Source organism: Erythrolamprus reginae, chromosome 8, assembly GCF_031021105.1.
Source record: "Erythrolamprus reginae isolate rEryReg1 chromosome 8, rEryReg1.hap1, whole genome shotgun sequence".
Lineage (NCBI taxonomy): Eukaryota > Metazoa > Chordata > Lepidosauria > Squamata > Dipsadidae > Erythrolamprus > Erythrolamprus reginae.
Genome location: NC_091957.1, coordinates 32,423,117 through 32,443,037, shown reverse-complemented (window position 1 = coordinate 32,443,037; position 19,921 = coordinate 32,423,117). Strand labels below are relative to the sequence as shown.

The window sequence follows — 19,921 nt, the reverse complement described above, 5'->3', positions numbered from 1 at the left end:
TTTGTATTGTTTGAATTCAAGGAGGAGGGGCTGTAAGAGACAATTTTATTGGCAGTTTGTGTTCAATCAGATTAGGCTGGGGCAGGATTAGACTGGGAAGGATAAAAAGCAGGAAAAAGCCATTTTAAGTTGCACTTTCAGATCACAGAGAAGGAGAGAGGAAGGTAGTGGCCCGCGCGCCTAACGGGGCGCGAATCATATAACTATAAACCAAAATCAGCAAAGTTTGGTAGCAATAGGGGTTGTGGATTTTCTTGCTAAGTACTTGTATTTCAATACATTGTTAAGATGACTGGCTTGGTGCAGTGTAACACTTGTTTGGCTGTTGTCTTCCGTAGTACCTTGTGGAACTTGGGGTACTGCCCTCTTTGCATAAGGACATCTAGGTTAGATGGCGAGATCTCTAGATTGCAGTCCTTAGTTTGTAGCTTGCAGTGTGAAGTGGAAAGATTGTCCCAGTCACATGCTGTAATGCAGCCATGTGTCCAGCCTCCACTTCCACAGTGCCCCCCGAGGAGGAGGGCTGTGTGGACAACTGTCGGTTCAGGAAGATTGCGTGCAGTTGAGCAAAAACTTAGCAATTTTGGTCTCTCTGTATCCAATTCCTATAATGTTCTTGTGGATTTAAATAGTAAGGATGTTGGAGATATTAGCAAGGTCCCTCAGGCAGAGAATGAGGGGATGTTCAAAGGGGAAGTTGTCCTAAGCGAGGTACATAGTGTCACCAAACCATCAAGTGCAGTTAGTAGAAATAAAAAGAGGACACATTTTCTTGTGGGTGATTCAACTGTTAGAGGTGTTGATTTGGGACAGAGTAAGGATGTGGTGAAGGAGATGAGGTGTCTCCCAGGGGCCACTGCCAGCAGGGACAGGAGGCGGATTACAAACATTGTCAAGGCTGTGAGTAAAGGTAATAACGTTGATGTGGTGGTGCATCTTGGCACAAATGATTTGTCCCAGAGAAATGTTAATGTAGTAAAAAGAGATTTTCAATGTCTAAGTGTGGAGCTGGGTAAAATAACTGATTCAGTGACTTTCTCAGAGGTGTTACCAGTTTGTGGCCAAGAGGATAAAACAACATGTATCAGAGAGTTTAATGTGTGGTTAAGGCAGTGGTGTAAAGCTGAAGGTTTTGGCTATGTAAGTCATGATGTCAGTAGGTGGTCTAATAGGGAGTTGTTTAAGAGAGATGGTCTGCATCCATCATACAGAGGTACCCAGGTGCTCGGTGAGGAATTCAGAACTTTTTTGGACAGGCATTTAAACTAGGTAAAGGGGACAGAGATGTAACTGATGTGGGTGATTTCTGTCCCCGACCAATGAGGATAAATCAGTTTTTGGAAGCTTATGAAAAGGGAGCTGCAAATAAAATAGATGTAGTTGTTGATGATAAGGGGCAAACTAATAATGAAAATAATGTTCTTCGGGTAATGTGCACGAATGCTCGAAGCTTGAGCAACAAGCTCTGTGAGTTAATGGCCATAATATCTAGAGATAATTTGGATCTGGTTGCCATAACTGAGACATGGTTTAAGGATTCTAATGAATGGGAAATATCCATACCAGGATATACACTGTATGGGAAGGATAGAATAGAGAGAAGGGGAGGTGGAGTAGCCATTTATGTTAAAGAAAGTCTAAAAACAACACTAATTCAAAATACATGTCAAGATCTGGAGACTCTCTGGATTTGCATGCAAAATAAAGAAGGTTCTGTCATTAGAATTGGGGTGATCTATAGGCCTCCAGGGCAATCTGAGGAATATGACAACAAGGTGGTGGATGAAATTACCCAAATGGCAGTAAAGGGAGATATTGTGGTTATGGGTGATTTCAACATGCCTGATGTTGACTGGAATATCCCCAGTGCCCTTACATGCAAAAGTAAGAATATAGTAGAGGCCTTTACAGGAGCAGCTCTGGCACAGCTGGTTAAGACACCAACTAGAGGGGAGAATATTCTAGATTTAGTTTTTACGAATGGGAATTGGGTTTCAGAGGTCAAGGTGGGAGAAAATTTAGGTTGCAGTGACCATCTATGTTTGTGGTTTGATGTAAAAACTCATTGTGAGCAATCCTATAATGCAACCAAAGTATTGGATTTCAGAAAAACAAATTTTAATGCAATGGGGGAATATTTAGATAATGAATTAAAGGGGAGGGATAAAATGGCAGGAGCGAGAACCCAGTGGACTGTATTAAAAAAGGCCATCTTGAAAGCCACTGGACTGTATGTAAGACAAATAACTAAAGGTAAAAGGAAGAAGAAACCGCTATGGTTTAGCAATGATGTAAGGGCTATAGTCAATGAAAAAAAGGCTGCCTATAGAAGGTATAAAGTGTCTGGAAGTATAGCTGATAGGGAGGTGTATAAAATGAGACAGAAGGAGGCGAAACAGATAATATATGCTGCTAAAGCCTCAAAAGAGGAAGAAATTGCCAAATCTGTAAAGAAGGGGGATAAAACCTTCTTCAGATATATTAGTGATAAGAAGAAGAAAAACTGCGGCATCACGGAGCTTAGTACCGGGAATAAGACATGCATTAATGGGAATAAGGAGATCGCTGACCATTTCAATAGCTACTTCTGTTCAGTTTTCTCAAAAGACACCTTACAAAATAATACTATAGAGGGATATAGCATTGCTTCCAGCTGTACAGATTCAGCTCCAGTGATCTTAGAAGCCGATGTCTTAGAAGAACTTGAACGATTAAAGATAAATAATGCAATGGGTCCAGATGGCATCCACCCCAGAGTTCTTAAAGAACTCAGATCTGTCATTGCTACCCCCCTGACTGATTTGTTTAACCAATCCTTGTTAATAGGAGATGTTCCTGAGGATTGGAGAATGGCCAGTGTTGTGCCTATCCACAAGAAGGGCAGTAGAGAAGAAGCTGGTAACTACAGGCCAGTTAGCTTGACATCAGTTGTAGTTAAAATGATGGAGACTCTACTCAAAAAGAGGATAAATCAGCACCTAAAAAACAATAACTTATTGGACCCAAATCAGCATGGCTTTACTGAAGGCAAATCATGTCAGACTAATCTCATTGATTTCTTTGACTATGTCACAAAGGTGTTGGATGAAGGTGGTGCCGTGGATATTGCCTACCTGGACTTCAGTAAAGCCTTTGATACGGTTCCACATAAAGAGCTGATAGATAAATTAGTGAAGATTGGACTTAATCCCTGGATAGTTCAATGGATTTGCAGCTGGCTGAAGCGTAGACATCAGAGAGTTATTGTTAACGGCGAGTATTCTGAGCAGAGTCAGGTTACAAGCGGTGTGCCACAAGGGTCTGTTCTGGGTCCTATTCTTTTTAATATATTTGTGAGTGACATAGGGGAAGGTTTGGTAGGGAAGGTTTGTCTATTTGCCGATGACTCTAAAGTGTGCAATAGGGTTGATATTCCTGGAGGTGTCTGTAATATGGTAAATGATTTAGCTTTATTAGATAAATGGTCAAAGCAATGGAAACTGCAGTTTAATGTTTCCAAATGTAAAATAATGCACTTGGGGAAAAGGAATCCTCAATCTGAGTATTGTATCGGCAGTTCTGTGTTAGCAAAAACTTCAGAAGAGAAGGATTTAGGGGTAGTGATTTCTGACAGTCTCAAAATGGGTGAACAGTGCAGTCAGGCGGTAGGGAAAGCAACTTGGCTGCATAGCTAGAGGTATAACAAGCAGGAAGAGGGAGATTATGATCCCGCTATATAGAATGCTGGTGAGACCACATTTGGAATACTGTGTTCAGTTCTGGAGACCTCACCTACAAAAAGATATTGACAAAATTGAACGGGTCCAAAGACGGGCTACAAGAATGGTGGAAGGTCTTAAGCATAAAACGTATCAGGAAAGACTTAATGAACTCAATCTGTATAGTCCGGAGGACAGAAGAAAAGGGGGGACATGATCGAAACATTTAAATATGTTAAAGGGTTAAATAAGGTCCAGGAGGGAAGTGTTTTTAATAGGAAAGTGAACACAAGGACAAGGGGACACAATCTGAAGTTAGTTGGGGGAAAGATCAAAAGCAACATGAGAAAATATTATTTTACTGAAAGAGTAGTAGATCCTTGGAACAAACTTCCAGCAGATGTGGTAGATAAATCCACAGTAACTGAATTTAAACATGCCTGGGATAAACATATATCCATCCTAAGATAAAATACAGAAAATAGTATAAGGGCAGACTAGATGGACCATGAGGTCTTTTTCTGCCGTCAGACTTCTATGTTTCTATGTTTCTCCCCACCTTTTCCGGCCCTGTTTCCTCCCAGGAGATTCCCAGAGAAGCCCCACGGAGGCTTCTCCCTGCCTTTTCCGGCCATGTTTCCTCCCAGGAGATTCCTAGAGAGGCCCCATGGAGGCTTCTCCCTGCCTTTTCTGGTTACAGTTTCGGAGACTCGGGTTTGTAAGTAGAAAATGGTTCTTGAGAAGAGGCAAAATAATCTTGAATACCCAGTTCCTGTCTAGCAAAGTTCATAAGTAGAGGCGTTCTTAGGTAGAGGTACCACTGTACATTTATTTATTTACTGAATTTATTTACTGCCCACCTTGTGATGAACAACTCTGGGTGGGTTCCACATACGTACATACATACATACATACATACATACATACATACATACATACAGAGGTCGGCTGCCAAGGTGGAATGGTGACGTGTGTTCGCCCCCATGGCTCTGAGTGCTAGCGAAGTCCAGCACAATTCTGCTACTGCACCTGGGCAGGTAGCGAAATCATGCACGGAGATGCAGGTGCACCACAGGAAAGCAAAAAACCTCTCCGGAACATGGGTGCACCTGTGTCTCCATGCATGATTTTGCTACCTGAAATGGCACAGCAGCATAACTCCACTCGAACTGACAGGACCTCCAGAGCCGCGGAGGTGAGCCAGTCAGGTCTTCTGGCTAGTAGCCCCCCCTCCCCCATCAGTCCCTTTGTTCTTGTGTTGAGTTAAACCCCACCCCCACATGTACCATCTCTGATCGGTGCTGCATTCTTGTGTGTCCTCCTTGACCAGTGCTTGCCTCTCCCACTCCCATGTGCTCCCTCCCCCACCCGGCAGTAGCCACTCACCTGCCTTCTGGTCTTGGCCTTGCAACTTTCTGCTGGCACCTCTCAATGACTTTGCTTGTTGGGAAGCTGGGAAGGGAGTGCTGGAAGTGATGATCTTGTCACTGCAGCTGACTGACCGTGGCAAGCTTCAAATCCCACAGGAGTCCCCTATTTTGGATGCATTCTTTAAGTTTGCCCACTTGCTGTAAAAATTATTGTCTTATGGCTGTTGTGAGTGCTCCTTGTCCACCTCAGGTCATGTCAGATTCTGAGGAGGATGAACCAGGTCCCTCTGGATACCCTGGGCCAGGAGGGGTGCCAGCTGAAGCAGAGAGCAAGAGTGAGGGGGAAAGTGACCTGAGTGAGCCGAGGAACCACTAGAGGGGGATGATGTGACAATGGGGGAGTGGTCCCAGTCGGAGGATGAGGAAGACATTAGAGTGGAAAGTCAGTGGATAGACCCTCGCTATAGGAGATTGCTGAGAAGGCGAGAGGAGTTGCACAGTATGTGATGTCATTTCCAGGCTGTATAGAGGCAAAGGATTTTGGGTAATTGAGTGTGGAGTTTCAACTCCGCTCAATGAAAGAGCTATTAGACTGGGGATGTACTTGAACAAGACTTCAAAACAATGATTTCTGCCTCAATAAAAGACATTCTCTGCTGGATGATTTTTGTCTGGGACTTCGGTGAGCAAATTCATATGCTTAAATGATAAATGGACTTTGTTATCTAAGGAATGCTGATTAGGCCAAATTTGGTGCCTTTCCCAGACATTGTTTATGTTTATCTCTGAAGAGAGAAAAAACTCCCTTTCCTTTACTGTTCAAAATCTGCTTTTTGTCATTTGTGCTTTTTTCAATAAAGAATTTGATTTTATCATAAAATAAGGGATTTTTGAGTTGGTGGGTTCGCTTCAAGGGCCGTGCACAGAACAATGACACACACACTAATTTTGTCAAATTAAAAGTTACAAAAGATAAAAGAAATTGAATAGTCCATACGGGTAGATGCTGCAAAAGGAAATACTTGTTTGGAGATATGCTTAATTTCCTAAAAATCAAAAGCCCGTGGAATCAAGTTGTGTTGTTACTTCTGGAGAAGAAGAAGAGGGCTGAGGGAAGCTACATTCAAGGCTTAACCTTGTCCTTTCTCCTTTGCCAAGGATTTTGTCTTCTATGCTCCCCGGCTAAGGATTAACAAGCGCATTCTGGCTCTCTGCATGGGGAACCATGAGCTCTACATGCGCAGGCGTAAGCCGGACACCATCGAGGTGCAGCAGATGAAGGCCCAGGCCCGAGAGGAGAAGCATCAGAAACAGATGGAGAGGTGAGTTGGCTGAGCAGACAGCTGCCCTCTGGCTGGGATTCTCCGGCCAGGATGTCAAGGTTCCAGGTAATATCCGAACTAAATCATAATCTGAGTCAATATTCCTCAGAGTTCAAATTTATTTCCGGAGCCATCCTGGCGCCTACACAGGGAAGCCTGAACATGAGTTTCTCACTAGTTGAAAGTTCATATCCCTTGTCTCCCACCCACAAATTTGTCATGTTGTCCATTCAGAGCGTGCCAGCGTGGCCAGTCCTTTCTTCACTCCCGCCCTGGTGGATAGGCATTTATTTATTTTTATTTATTTATTGTATTTATATGCTGCTCATTCTGAAACGGACTCAGAGCGGCTGACAACAGTTATAAATGCAACAATAGTAAAAAAAAACCTGTAAAAATACAACAATAAAATCAGCAGTATGATAAAAGAGATAATATCGTTTTAAAAAACATGCATACCTTTCTTTCTTTCTTTCTTTCTTTCTTTCTTTCTTTCTTTCTCCGAGTCTTCGGAGAGGGGCGGCATACAAATCTAATAAATTATTATTGTTGTTGTTGTTGTTGTTATTATTATTATTATTATTATTAATTCTTTCTTTCTGGTGTGGGTGTGATGTTAGTTGTATTGTTTGTAAAGTTGGTGTTTCATTTTCTTTTTCAATGTTGTTTTTAAATGTAAATAAATCTAATTTTTTTTAAAAAAAAATTTAAAAAGGAAGTGTACAATCCTCTGGAGAGATCAGTTTTCCAAGCCATGTTTTAATTTGAGATATGTAGATTATGTGGTTGAATTAAAAGATTTGGATGGGACAAGTTTTCCCAGTCTTCCTTTTTCAGTTTGTTTAGAAGTCGCTAGAGGTCTTCAGACAGAAATTGGTGGAAAGTGAGATCATCCGTCAGAAGTAGGCTAGGGAGAATCCTGTATTGGCCAAGAGGTTGGACTAGATGACCTCTGAGACCCTTTTCAACTTTGACTAAGTAGAAATTGCACACCTAAAGCGCCTATAGAGGTTTAGCAGGCTTGTTTCCTTTCCTCTCAGGGCTTTGCTGGAGAATGAGAAGAAGAAGAGGGAGATGGCCGAAAAGGAGAAGGAAAAGATTGAACGCGAGAAAGAAGAGCTGATGGAGAAGCTCCGACAAATTGAGGAGCAAACTAAGAAAGCTCAGCAAGGTAGGCAGGCAGGAGGGCTGGCCTCGGGAGAGGCATGCTGGGGGCAGAAGGCAGGGGTTGACGTCTCGGCCTCTTTCTCCAGAACTGGAGGAGCAAACGCGCAGGGCGCTGGAGCTGGAGCAGGAAAGGAAGCGAGCTGAAGAGGAGGCGGAGAAGCTGGCCAGGGAGCGGCAGGAAGCTGAGGAAGCCAAGGAAGCTTTGTTGAAGGCCTCCAATGATCAGAAGACAACCCAGGAACAGCTGGTAGGTTGCCTGGGAAAAGCTCAGCCCCGGCATCTAGCACAGTTTCCAAGCTGCCCAAATGCCAGGGAAGCCTCTTGCATGCATGGTTTGAATCCCATCCTCGTCGCCAGAAGTAATGTCATGGATCAAGAAAGGAGCAGGCATACTGAATAGAAGTCAACTTTATTAACTGAACACCAGAATGCAGTGACAGAACTCGGCTGTCACTAGATGGCAGCATCCTTTTACACAGGAGCTAAATAAGTGGCAGCCAATCGTAACCAAGTATTTTCCCGCTCCACACAGTGCCCTCTAGTGTGCCTCCAGAACACTACAGCTTTAGAGGGGCCTGCATTGAGGGGTGTTCAATGGGAAGGTCAGCTCTGCAGCCAAGGTGGCCAAAGGGGAGGTGCATCACTGTGCTCCACAGGACAGGGAAGTGTCCGGCCCGGTGGACTAGAGCCCGAGGTCAGCAATGTGAAGTGGTGGTGCAAATCTAGAAAACATCCCCAAGAAGCACCTCTCAAAATGTTGTCCTGGTAGTATTTTATTTTAATTTGACTTCTGTGCCACTCAATCGCAAAGGACTGGGCGGCATAGAAGTCGAATTAAATAAAATACTACCAGGTATTTTATTTAATAGTATATATTTAGTGTGTGTGTGTGTGTGTATATGTGTGTACGTATATATGTGTGTGTATATATACTGTATATATATACATATACATATATATATGGTTTTGCTGAATTTTTAAAATTATCTGATAGAAAAAACATACACACACACTGCTCAATAAAATAAAGGGAACACTTAAACAACACAATATATCTCCAAGTAGATCAAACATCTGTGAAATCAAACTGAGGAAGCAACACTGATTGACAATCACTTTCATTTTGTTGTCAGCACATTCAACTTTGTACAGAACAAAGTACTCAATGAGAATATTTCATTCATTCAGATCTAGGATGGGTTATTTGAGTGTTCCCTTCATTTTTTTTGAGCAGTACAGTGATCCCTCTATTATCGCGAGGGTTCCGTTCCAAGACCCCTCGCGATAATTGATTTTTCGCAATGTAGGGTTGCGGAAGTAAAAACACCATCTGCGCATGCGCGCCCTTTTTTTCTATGGCCGCGCATGCGTAGATGGTGGAGTTTGCGTTCCCCGCCGCCCACGCAAAGGGGAAACCCAATTCGGCTCCTCGCTGCTGCTGCGCTACCGAGCAGATCAGCTGCTGGGCAGCCGAAGGAACCTTCCCTGGGTCTTCCCCCTCTTGCTGGTGGGCGGGCGAGCGGCGGGCATCAGCGAGGAGCCGGGGTTTCCCCTTTGCGTGGGCGGCCGGGAAGACCCAGGTTGGGGGTTCGGGGGGGTGCTGGGAAGCCCCCCAGGCCGGCTGCGACCTTTTAAAACAGCCGCGCCGCTTCCCAGCTGAGTCCTGAAGCCAAACGCGGAAGTGGTTTTTTCTTTAATTAATTTTTTTTTAAAATCGCGATATAGCGTTTCGCAAAGATCGAGATCGCGAAACTCGAGGGATCACTGTATACATCTTTGGTTTTTCTTACCTAGGTGTAGGATTTTACTTTTCCCTGCATTGACCTTCATTTTATTCGATTGGGCCTCTCAGTTACAAATTCATCTGGTGGTGATGCTGTCTCCAGAAATATGGGGAAGGAAACTCCTCAAATCCTATCAGTTTCCACCCACACATACATTTGGATAATGCCATGCTAAGACAACACACACCTTGTCTCTCCCACTCCCATCCTTGCTCTCCACTTTGGCCCACTCGTAGACTTATAAGGCAGGTCTGTTCAGAGGTTAGACCTTTGCAGCTGAGTAAACAACAGAAGGAGCCTTGCAAGTAGGAGCAGGGAAAAGAAATGAGAGTTTCAGGAAATCGTATTTTTTTCTCCTGCAGCTGTGATTTAACAGCTAATCCGGACAATATAAAAATGGGTGTATAAAGATTGATGGGGGGGAGAGGGCTCTGACTAGTCCCTGAATTGTGGCCTGGAACTCCTGGTGGTCGAGAAGCCACCCAAAAGTGGCCTTCCAGGTGCAGCTGGCGACCTCTGAGGCTGGAGAGGGAGGCCTTGGCCCCGAGGCTTGCCAGCCTTTTTCTAAGCTTACCGAAGTTTGACTGGGCTGCTCTGTTCTCCTTGCAGACGACCGAGATGTTAGAACTCACCACCCGGATCTCGCAGCTGGAATTAGCGCAACAGAAGAAGGAGAGCGAAGCGATGCTGTGGCAGCAGAAAGTGAGTGCCCGTTGCTCTCCTCTGCCCTGCCCACCAGGACTGGGGAAGGGAGGGGGCTGGGGAATTGGAATAACGCTCAAAGAATGGCCGTGTTTGTTCCAGAGAAGTGGGAAAGCCAAGACTGTTTTCTAAACAGTGTCCAGCCAACCTACGCCGATGCTGGCAACTTGTGCATATAAATACTTACAGCCATGACTTCTTGTTCTCCGGGCTCCGCTCTTTCTCCCCCCCTACATCACCTGCTTTGACTCATTCGCCCGGAGATTCCCTTGTCCTTCTGGGCCGAGGAGCACAAGGCAGGCGGGGCTTGCAACTTACCTCTGTTACCAGTGTGGATGTGCGCACAGCTCTAGGTAACTGACGGGTGCGTGTGTGCATCAGAGTGAGATTTGGCTCCTGCACATGCGCAGGAAGGAAATCTTGCAAGAAATAATGCAGGCATGTGGGATTTCAGGAAATGTGTTTTGCTTTCGCACATGCGCGGAAGCAAAAAATCACCAAAAATCACCAAAATCTCATGCACCCGCACTCCTCTCCTGAAATTTTGCTTCTTGCGCATGTGCAGAAGCCAAATTTCACTCCGGTGCATGCTCTGGCATGTGCACCTATCCACCATCCTGGAGTTATGAGTGCCGCTCCATTTTCGATACCGGAATGCCCTGTGTCCCCGCCCCCATCCAGGTAGGAACCAGACATGGGAAATTATGCTACTGCACATGGGCAGGTAGCGGAATCGCACACGGACACGCAGAAGCTCCACAGACACCCCTGTGTGTCCACGCGCAATTTCGCTACCTGCCCAGGTGTAGTAGCATAATTACACTGGACTCCGCTAGCACTCAGAGCCACGGGGGCGAGCACACGTCAACGTTCCACCTTAGCAGCCCACCTCTGGTAGGAAGCCAATACTGGCACAAGGGCTCTGGAAGCCTCACTAAGGCCCATGTGGGCCCTAGGGAACTTAGCTTGCTTATCCACTTGGAGTAGTAGCTGTAGTAGTCAGAAATTGCCTCTCAAAAGCAAATGAAAGTGGCTGGATACAATTTGTACAAACATTGTGGCCTGCCTATTTTGGATCCTGGAAGGTAGCTGAAGGAGGGGAGAAAAATCCAGTCATTGTCCAGAGGGCTAAATGCATAAAAATCTCCCGGCAGACAGGTGCCAGCTGCTTGGCTGGAGGGGCAGCTCATTCGCTGGGCATCAGCAGGTCGCTCTGGGATGCTGGAATTTGGATTCCTGCTCTGGGGGAAGAGGAAGCAGGGAGCCCCTTTTTCTTTTTAACTGGCAGTGCTATTTTTCTCTTAATTGTCAGGAAAATCGTGTTTCAATTTTAATTTGATTTAAAAGATTCTTACTAGAGCTTATTAGCATTTAATATGCAATATGTGAGGAATGTGAGTAGGCCGGGACAAGAAATCAAAAGAAACGGGTGTCAAAGAACCTTAATCTTATTTCTATAACATTTGAATTTTTACACTGTTCAGGGGTTTGTTGGTGAGACCCTTTTGCTGAAGTATCTCAATAAAAGTTCCTTGAGCCTCAAAAAAGCAAAAAAGATTCTTAGTAGTTTCTACACTTAGCAGCCCTTTTTTTAAACAGTTTGTGATAACCTAAAATTAGGCAGGGAAATTTGGTGGATGAGAATATAAATAATGAAAACCATTTTGATCCCAGGCAAAGTTATTACAGACACCTAAGCCTTTTTCCAGGGCAGCTCAGCAAAGGGTATAAAATGGGTCATTGGGAATTCCTTACCGGTAATTTTTTGGCTGGTGACAGAATCCCAAAGATTTTCGTAGAGACCCTGCTTTTATCGAGCCCGGGTGGCGCAGTGGTTAGAGTGCAGCACTGCAGGCTGCTTCAGCTAACTGCTAGCTGTAGTTCAGCAGTTCAAATCTCAAAACCTTTGTTTTGAAAAGGCACCCAGAGCGACTTTTCTGCACAGTGTGCTATTTGTGTGATTTCCACTTGTTCTGGAGCTTTCTCGCCAGTCAAAAGCCGCCCCTCTCCAAGGACTCAGGGTGGCTTACAACATATAATAAAACAATGTATAACATTTTAGAGCCAATTAATTAATTTTATTAATCCAATTAATAAAATCTAAAAGCCATAAAAAGCAGTCATTCCCATTCAATCAACTTTCTCTCAGCACATTCATCGGCCAAGGGGGCAAGAATCTAATAGCCTCCAAGCCTGGAGACATAAATGAGTCTTAAGATTATTCCGGAAGGCGAGGAGGGTGGAGACAGTTCGAATCCCTGGGGGGAGCTGATTCCAGAGGGAGAAGAATCCTCCCCTAGGACCCATCAGCCGACATTTTATTATTATTATTATTATTTATTAAATTTATATGCTGCCCCTCTCCGAAGACTCAGGGCGGCTTTTGCTTTTAGTGCTTGTAAAAGTCCACATTTCTGACGTCACGGAGGGAGGTGTTTCTCTCAAACGGCTGGATCTCCTCGCGGATCTAGTTTCTGCTCTCTTGACCCAAGCGGGTTTCTCGGGGTGCTTCCAGCTGCATGCTCCCTCTCTCTCTCTCTTGCAGGCCCAGCTGGTTCAAGAGGACCTGGAGAGGACCAAGGAGGAGCTGAAGTCCGTCACCAGCACCCCACACGTGTCTGAGCCCATGCAGTCGGAGAACGAGCACGATGACGAGCAGGACGAGAACGCGGCCGAGGCCAGTGCGGAACTGCGGGCACACGCCTCCATCAAGGACCGCAGCGAGGAGCAGCGCACCACCGAGGCGGAGAAGAATGTGCGGGTTCAGAAGCACCTGAAGGTGAGGCAGGCTTCACTCGGCCTGGTGAAGCCGATGGACTTGGGCGGTGCTTCTCCACCTCGGCAGCTTGGAGATGTGTTGGCATTGCTGGCTAGGGCAGGGGTAGGCAAAGTTGGCACTTCTATGACATGTGGACTTCAACTCCCAGAATGCCCGAGCTAGCACAATTGGGTCAGGAATTCTGGGAGTTGAAGTTCACAAGTCATAGAAGAGCCAGCTTTGCCTACCCCTGGGCTAGGGAATGCTGGGAGTTGGAGTCAACACACCTTCCAGTGGCCGCAGAGGAGAAGCAGTAGACCAGGGGTAGGCAAAGTTTGGCCTACCCCTGGAATTCTGGGAGTTGGAGTCTACGGGTCATAGAAGAGCCAACTTTGCCTACCCCTGCGCTAGACGAAGGAGAAAGACAAAGGCACCAGGGCTGGAGCTGCCCTTGGATGGGACAGAAGATGGATGGCTTCAGGGTCTTCAGAGATTTAATTTAATTTTTTAGTTTAATTTAATTAATTTGTCTTCCATGCTAGAACTCAGGGCAGCTTACAACAGAAAATAGTACATGCAATAAACAAAGTCAGATATTAATAATAAGAACAGTAAAAACCCATAATAAATCCTAACGAACTATCCAACCAAACCCACATAGATACAGAATCAGTTACAAATCAAATGTGATAAGATGTTATATTCACGGTCCCCACCCCAGAGATGGTGGCTACATAATTGTTTACCCTGTGAATATAGGGCAGGGACAGGCAAATATTTTGCAGTTGGGTCTTTAAAAAAAAGAGAGAGCAGGAGAATATATATATATATATATATATTGCATCAATTACTCAAGGTGTTACCCCACCAAGTAACAGGAAGTTTCAACACAGCTTGCAACAGCTGAGCCAGTACTCCACACCCACCCAGCAGTATTTATATGGTGCACCTGCATGTCCATGACCACTTGTGCGGCTGCATTCAGCATAATTTGTAGTTTCCAAACACTCTTCAAAGGTAGCCCCATGTAGAGAGTGTTGCAGTAGTTGAACCTCGAGGTGATAAGGGCGTGAGTGACTGTGAGTAGAGACTCCCTGTCCAGATAGGACTGCAATTGGCCCCTCGCCACAGCTGAAAGATGACAGGTTTCCAAGGGCAAGACACAACTCTTGATCACGCCCTGCTGGGAGAGTGTCAATGAGATGAAGCCTTGGGCCCCAAAGGTAGAAAGAACCCGTCCCAACCAGGAGGAAAGGTCTTGGCCGGGCTCCCTCTGGATGCCTCGGGTGGCTGACGTCTCTCCCTTCTCCCTTCCCACCCTGCAGGCTCTCACCTCCGAGTTGGCCAATGCACGGGACGACACCAAGAAGACGTCCAACGACATGATCCACGCAGAGAACATGCGGCAGGGCCGTGACAAGTACAAGACACTCCGCCAGATCCGTCAGGGCAACACCAAGCAGCGTATCGACGAATTTGAGTCCATGTAGTCATTCCGGCCTCTGCTGTACCTTCCTCCCCATCCCTCTGCCCCACCCCCCTCTGCCCCCCATGCAAATTTGCGATGCTGGAACCATCCACTACAGGAGAGTGAATAGATCGGCCTCCTTGGCTGGGGTTCAAAATAGGACCAAACAGGAAGAAAAAGCAAAAGTCAGTCGTGCCTTATTATTGTTGCAGTTTTCTATCGGCCTGCCTCTGTTTAGCAGGGCTGGTGAGCTTATGTATCCCGATGCTTTTTTTAATTGCTTATAAGAAAACTATTAATGCTGCTGCTGCCGGCACCACTGAGCTGCTGGTGGAGCTTCTGCCTAACCATGGACCGCTTCCCCCTCCTAAGCTCCGTTGCCGGGCTCTGGAGGGGCATGGCCTTGCTTTGTCCTAACTCCGGTCCTTGCCGAAATCCCTGCCGGGGCTTTTGTTTCTCCAAGTAGATGCTCTGCTTGGGAAGAGGGCATTGTGGAGAAGGGAAGGAAGCACCCAAGGGTCAGAGGTGGGCTGCTAAGCTGGGACGGGGACGTGGGCTCGCCCCCGTGGCTCTGAGCGCCCGGGGGGGAAAAGACCCCCATGCCGAAGCACCGGCGCATCTGCGTCTACGTGCACCATTCTCCTACCTGCACAGCTGCAGTAGCAGAATTGCGCTGGATTGCACTAGCACTCAGAGCCATGGGGGCGAGCACACGTCACCGTTCCACCTGAGCAGCCCACCTCTGCCAAGGGCGGTGGCCAAACGTGCCTTCTCCCCTCTTGGCGCCAAAGAGCAAAACCGCTGAGCAGACCAAGCCAGTCCCTCCGGTCTCCCTTAACGTTCTCCAAGTGCTCCTTACTGAGACCGTTGAACAAAATTTGGATGCTCCTTCCCTTCTTCCGAGTTGTCTTCCCAAAAAGGAAAAAAGTTTGGCCATGGAGCGGTCGCAATTCCTTTTGCCAACCTTGTCAAAAACATTTCAGAGAGGTTTTTGGGTCCATCTGGAAATCTCAAGCGGTGCGGCTTGCAAAACTACACCGCTCAGCCCTTTTAGGACATGCCTCCCATGTGCCTGGGCCCATGGATGTGCCTGATGGTGCCTTAATGACACTCCCTTTCCCTCCTCTGGGTGAGGAACATTTCACGAAAGTCGTCTTTAGTTCCAATAGTGCAAAACCAAAAAATACTTTTTACACAAAGATGTATTTTGTCTGTTCCATCTCCCAAGTTGCCAGCCGTTTTGCTGTTAGGAAGGTGAGGTTTAGGCTTTGAAAAGGTGCCGCTCCTACTGTTTTCTTTTCTGTTAGAAGGGTGGCTGCCCCCCTCCCCCAATTTCCAGACCTCGTCCCTTGGGGCGGGGGGGGGGGCTGCAGGTCTGCGGCTCTAGACAAAGACAGGTAGTTGGCCTCACAGGACTATTGAAGGGTCTCTCAGTGGTTGAGCTGCTTGGCTCTTTCAAAGGAGTCTCGTTTTTGAATTGTCCCAGGGTGCCTGTCCTGGGACTCTTCCCATGGATGTGGAAGGGTTGGAGATGAGTCTGGGGTCTTCTGTCTCCTCTTCCAAACTTCATTGTAAATGGCTTCCTCTGCAGGGAATCTTTCCTGCCTCCTCCTGAAAGCCCCCTTTGCTTAGCACTCTTCAAGTCTTTCCCTACTCTTTTGGCCTTTTTCGGCCTTCCTCCTTCACACACACACACACACACACAACACACATACACACACACTGACTCACACACCAATCCCAGCTTGCATTTATCCAAAAAGTATTATTCTGAAACAGGACCACAGCTCTAAAAGCAAATTGTACTGGGTGTAAGGTTGGCCAATGTCAAGATTGACCAAAGTCAAGGTTAGCCAAAGTCAAGGTTGGCCAAAGTCAAGGTTGGCCAATGTCAAGTGCACTAAAGGTGGTGAGAAGGAGCTGCCGCACAATTGTCCCGAAGCCTCACCCCAAACCCTGGGCCTTTAGGCGGTACCTGGAAGATGTGTGCCTTGCACTCAGAGGGCGTTCGGTGTAAGCAGCCCAACTTGTTTCCAAAGAAAGACCCCTCAGAATGTCCCCCTCCTCCTCTCTTCCTCTTCCTCCCCTTCTTTCCGATTCCACGTGCCTTTGGGAAGGGACGGATGAGAGGGTGTGGACCAACCATCTCCTCCTCCCCCTGAAATACAACAATGCCATGGCTTTGAACCAGTTCCCTACAAATTTTCTCATTGAGGGGGATTTCTGTGTCTCTGAGTTAGCATTAAAATTTGCTGGTGCTGACTTGGTTTCTGGGCCCTCCCGTCAACCTAAGCTTGCCAGGGGCCTGCTTGGATTTCCCTTCTTTGCCCCTCCAAAAAAAAAATGCCTCCCAGGTGGTTTCTGCATTGTCCCAGGCGCTGTGGGGGCTGCCGTCCAGACGCTTCCAGGGGGTGTGAGTTCGTCCCCTCTTCCTCCTCTGTAGTTGGTTCAGCTCTTTCCCTGATTTTAACCAGTATTATGTATTCCAGTGACAATGGTATTGATTTCATGCTCTCTTCTAGCTATGCATGATTAGAAAATATTAATCTCAGAAGTGTTGAGGGGGAAAGTAACTCTGCTCTCCCTTCATAGAAAATGTATACTGTGTTTGTAAAGATGATATTTTGCAAAAAAAAAATTAATGTAAGATGCATTCAGTATTACAATGAGAGTTTTAGATTTTTTTCCCTTTTTTAATAATGATTGGGTTAGAAAACACGGAGGCATTTTTGGTCCCTCTCCGCTCCCCCATCTGTTTACTGCTACACCTGGGGATGTGCTATCCCTCTGGGGGAGGGAGTTTGCCCAACTCATCATCATCTTATTTTATTTTTTGTCTAGCTTTATATTTGTGTTACGGAATTTTTGCTGTAAATTATGTCTTCTTCTTTTTTTTTTGGATCATCCTTTTTACATGTAATGTCGAAGCACCAGCCTTCTCAGGGGAGGGTCTGCAAGGCGGCCTGCGGGGGGAAGCGGAAACCCCCCAGCACTTGCTACTGTCCGAGGTGTTTGACTTGACCCCCCTCCCCTCCCCACTTTGTATCAGTGCCAATAAAGTTTAGACAAGGCAGATGCTGCCTCTTCCTCCCGCCTCGTTTTTTCTTAGCCCGGATGCTCCAACTGGCCCCCTGCTCTGCGGGAGGACGGAAGGCAGCCTCTGGGGGGACACGGCGGGTGGGTTTGGAGTGGGCTCTGCAGGGGAGGATTGCTAATACTGCCACTATTGGTGCGCTGCACATGCAGCTTTGGTTGTGTGCATGCGTGCGCTATGTGCGTGTGCTATGCACACATGTCCCCATGTGTTTTTGCTTCTGTACATGCTCAGGTAGCAAAAATGCACTGAAATCTTGTGAGGGGACGTGCACATTAAGGGGTGGGCAGCAGGCAGGACGGGGTGGAACGCAGTTCCACTGGTGGTAATGAAGCTGCATGCCCAGCTCCAGCTGACTCTTCCCCCCTCCTCCTCCTCCTCCTCCTTGAAAAGTGGCAGGGAGACCAGCACCGGCAGGAGTTGCAGGGGGCCCTTTTCCTCCCTCCTCTTTTCTCAACAGCTGATCAGCACCCATTCACTTAGCTACTCAGCCTGGGGCAGGGAGGCGACCCAGGAAGGAGAGCGCAGGAAACGTGAAGCAAGATGTCACCCCAGAGAGTGACACTGGTGAGGTTATAAGTCGAGGACTTAACAGTTCACTTGAACAATGATGGTTGTTCAAGCCACTCCCACCTGGTCACATGACCGGCAAGCCACTCCTACCCAGTCACATGACCATCAAGCCACACCCACAAAATAAGCCACACCCACAGTGTGGCAGTAAAAATTTTGGCTGCCCATTACTGTGCACATGCATGAGATTTTGGTGATTTTATGCTTCCATCTGAGCAAACAATCGGTAGAATCTCATGCACGCATCCACTCATGAGATTTTGCTTCTGCGCAAGCGCACAAAGCAAAAAATATTTTAAAAGATGGTGGCGCCAATAGGACTGCCACTGGAACAGTTGAATGCAAATTATGCAATCTGGCGGCCGCTACTGGTACACAGTCCACTACCACATTGGTAGCAACCCACTACTGGGGATCCGGCGTGCACCTTCCCTGGCAGCTTTTGCTGTGTCTGGTCCAGGAAGCTGGGGAGCAGCAACTTTGATAGAAGCATCTTCAGAGAATTTTGCCCCTGCTTCACACTATCCCACTTCGCCCTGTGAATGTCAGAGGCTGCTTTCCTGCAGAATCTAGGAAAGTAAAACTCAAGAGTCCATTTAAGAACAGAAGAAGAGCCTGGCTGAATCAGACCAAAGCCCATCGAATCCAGCATTCTGTGTCACACAGTGGCCCACCAATTGTCCATGGGGATCTTGAGCAGAAAGAGAAGGCAAGACCCTCCCTTTCCCTTGACCCCCAACAAATGGGACCCAAGGGGACCCTGCCTGCCTCAACCAACATAGAGGCGGCACATGGACATCCCTTTCAATAACCACCTATGATACACGGCATCCATGAATCTGTCGAATCCTGCCTTGAACCTATCAAGGCTGACAGCTGTCATTTGAACTTCAAAGAGCACTTTTACTAGATAAGAAGTGAACACAACAAAAGCTAAGCAAAATCTGAGGGAAAAGGCACGCAGGGTGTGTATTACAGAGATCCCCAAACAGTCCCAGATGATACACCCCCTCCAAGCCCATCCACCCAATCCCTACATCATCTGGTATGCAATGGCCGTTGACCTTGAGCTGGCGATAAACCTGTCCATGATGCATAGCTATGCCAGGAAGACGATGGTGGTGCTAACCCTCCCTTAACAGTTGAGGTATAAGACACACCGGAATATAAGACACACCTTATTTTGGGTGGAAGAAACTAGGGAAAAGAATCTGCTTAACAGATATTCATCTGGCTAGCATCCTTAGTCTGGTCAGCTTCAGCACATTATTTTATCCCCTGGTTAAGGGCTTAAAAAAACCTTTATTCTGAGAGAGTAACAATGAAAGAGCTTGCAAGCCAGTAAGAGTTGGGAGCATCATTAGCACCTGGTTAGGGCTGGAAAGAAACAGTTGGAGCAAGTTAAACCAATGGGGAAAAAAACCCTGCAAAGACTTAGGTCCTGGAAAACATTCTTCACAGAGAGTAACAATGAAAGAGTTTGAGAACATTAATAGCACCTGGTTAGGGCTGGAAAGAAACATCTGGAGTAAAGTAATGAAAAAACCCCTCGACATAGACAGGGCTTGGAAAACATTCTTGGCAGAAAGTAGGTTTAGGTTTAGGTTTAGGTTTATTGGATTTATATGCCGCCCCTCTCCGCAAACTCGGGGCGGCTCACAACAATAATAAAAAACAGTACAGTACACAATACCAAATCCAATGCCCACCCATCCAGTTCCAATTGAAATTAATAATCTCATAAAAAACAGTATATATAAAAAACAGGCACACAGTCAATCAATCAACAAAACAACATGGGCAAGGGGGAGGTGTTTTAGTTCCCCCATGCCTGACGGCAAAGGTGGGTCTTAAGGAGTTTACGAAAGGCAGGGAGGGTGGGGGCAATCCTAATCTCAGGGGGGAGCTGGTTCCAGAGGGTCGGGGCCCCCACAGAGAAGGCTCTTCCCCTGGGTCCCGCCAGACGACATTGTTTAGTCGACGGG

At 46.6% G+C, this 19,921-nt stretch overlaps 1 protein-coding gene across 1 annotated transcript in view; it reads left to right on the top strand.

Moving 5' to 3' along the window:
* The window catches only part of MSN (moesin), an 88,341-nt gene extending 70,999 nt beyond the window's left edge, over positions 1 to 17,342 (top strand). The window contains exons 8-13 of the mRNA XM_070759595.1: positions 6,227 to 6,390; positions 7,431 to 7,561; positions 7,644 to 7,804; positions 9,951 to 10,043; positions 12,589 to 12,822; positions 14,127 to 17,342. Coding sequence (XP_070615696.1) covers positions 6,227 to 6,390; positions 7,431 to 7,561; positions 7,644 to 7,804; positions 9,951 to 10,043; positions 12,589 to 12,822; positions 14,127 to 14,291 — 948 coding nt within the window. The 3' untranslated portion in view covers positions 14,292 to 17,342. The remainder of the gene's footprint in view (positions 1 to 6,226; positions 6,391 to 7,430; positions 7,562 to 7,643; positions 7,805 to 9,950; positions 10,044 to 12,588; positions 12,823 to 14,126) is intronic.
* The last annotated feature ends 2,579 nt before the right edge of the window (positions 17,343 to 19,921 follow it).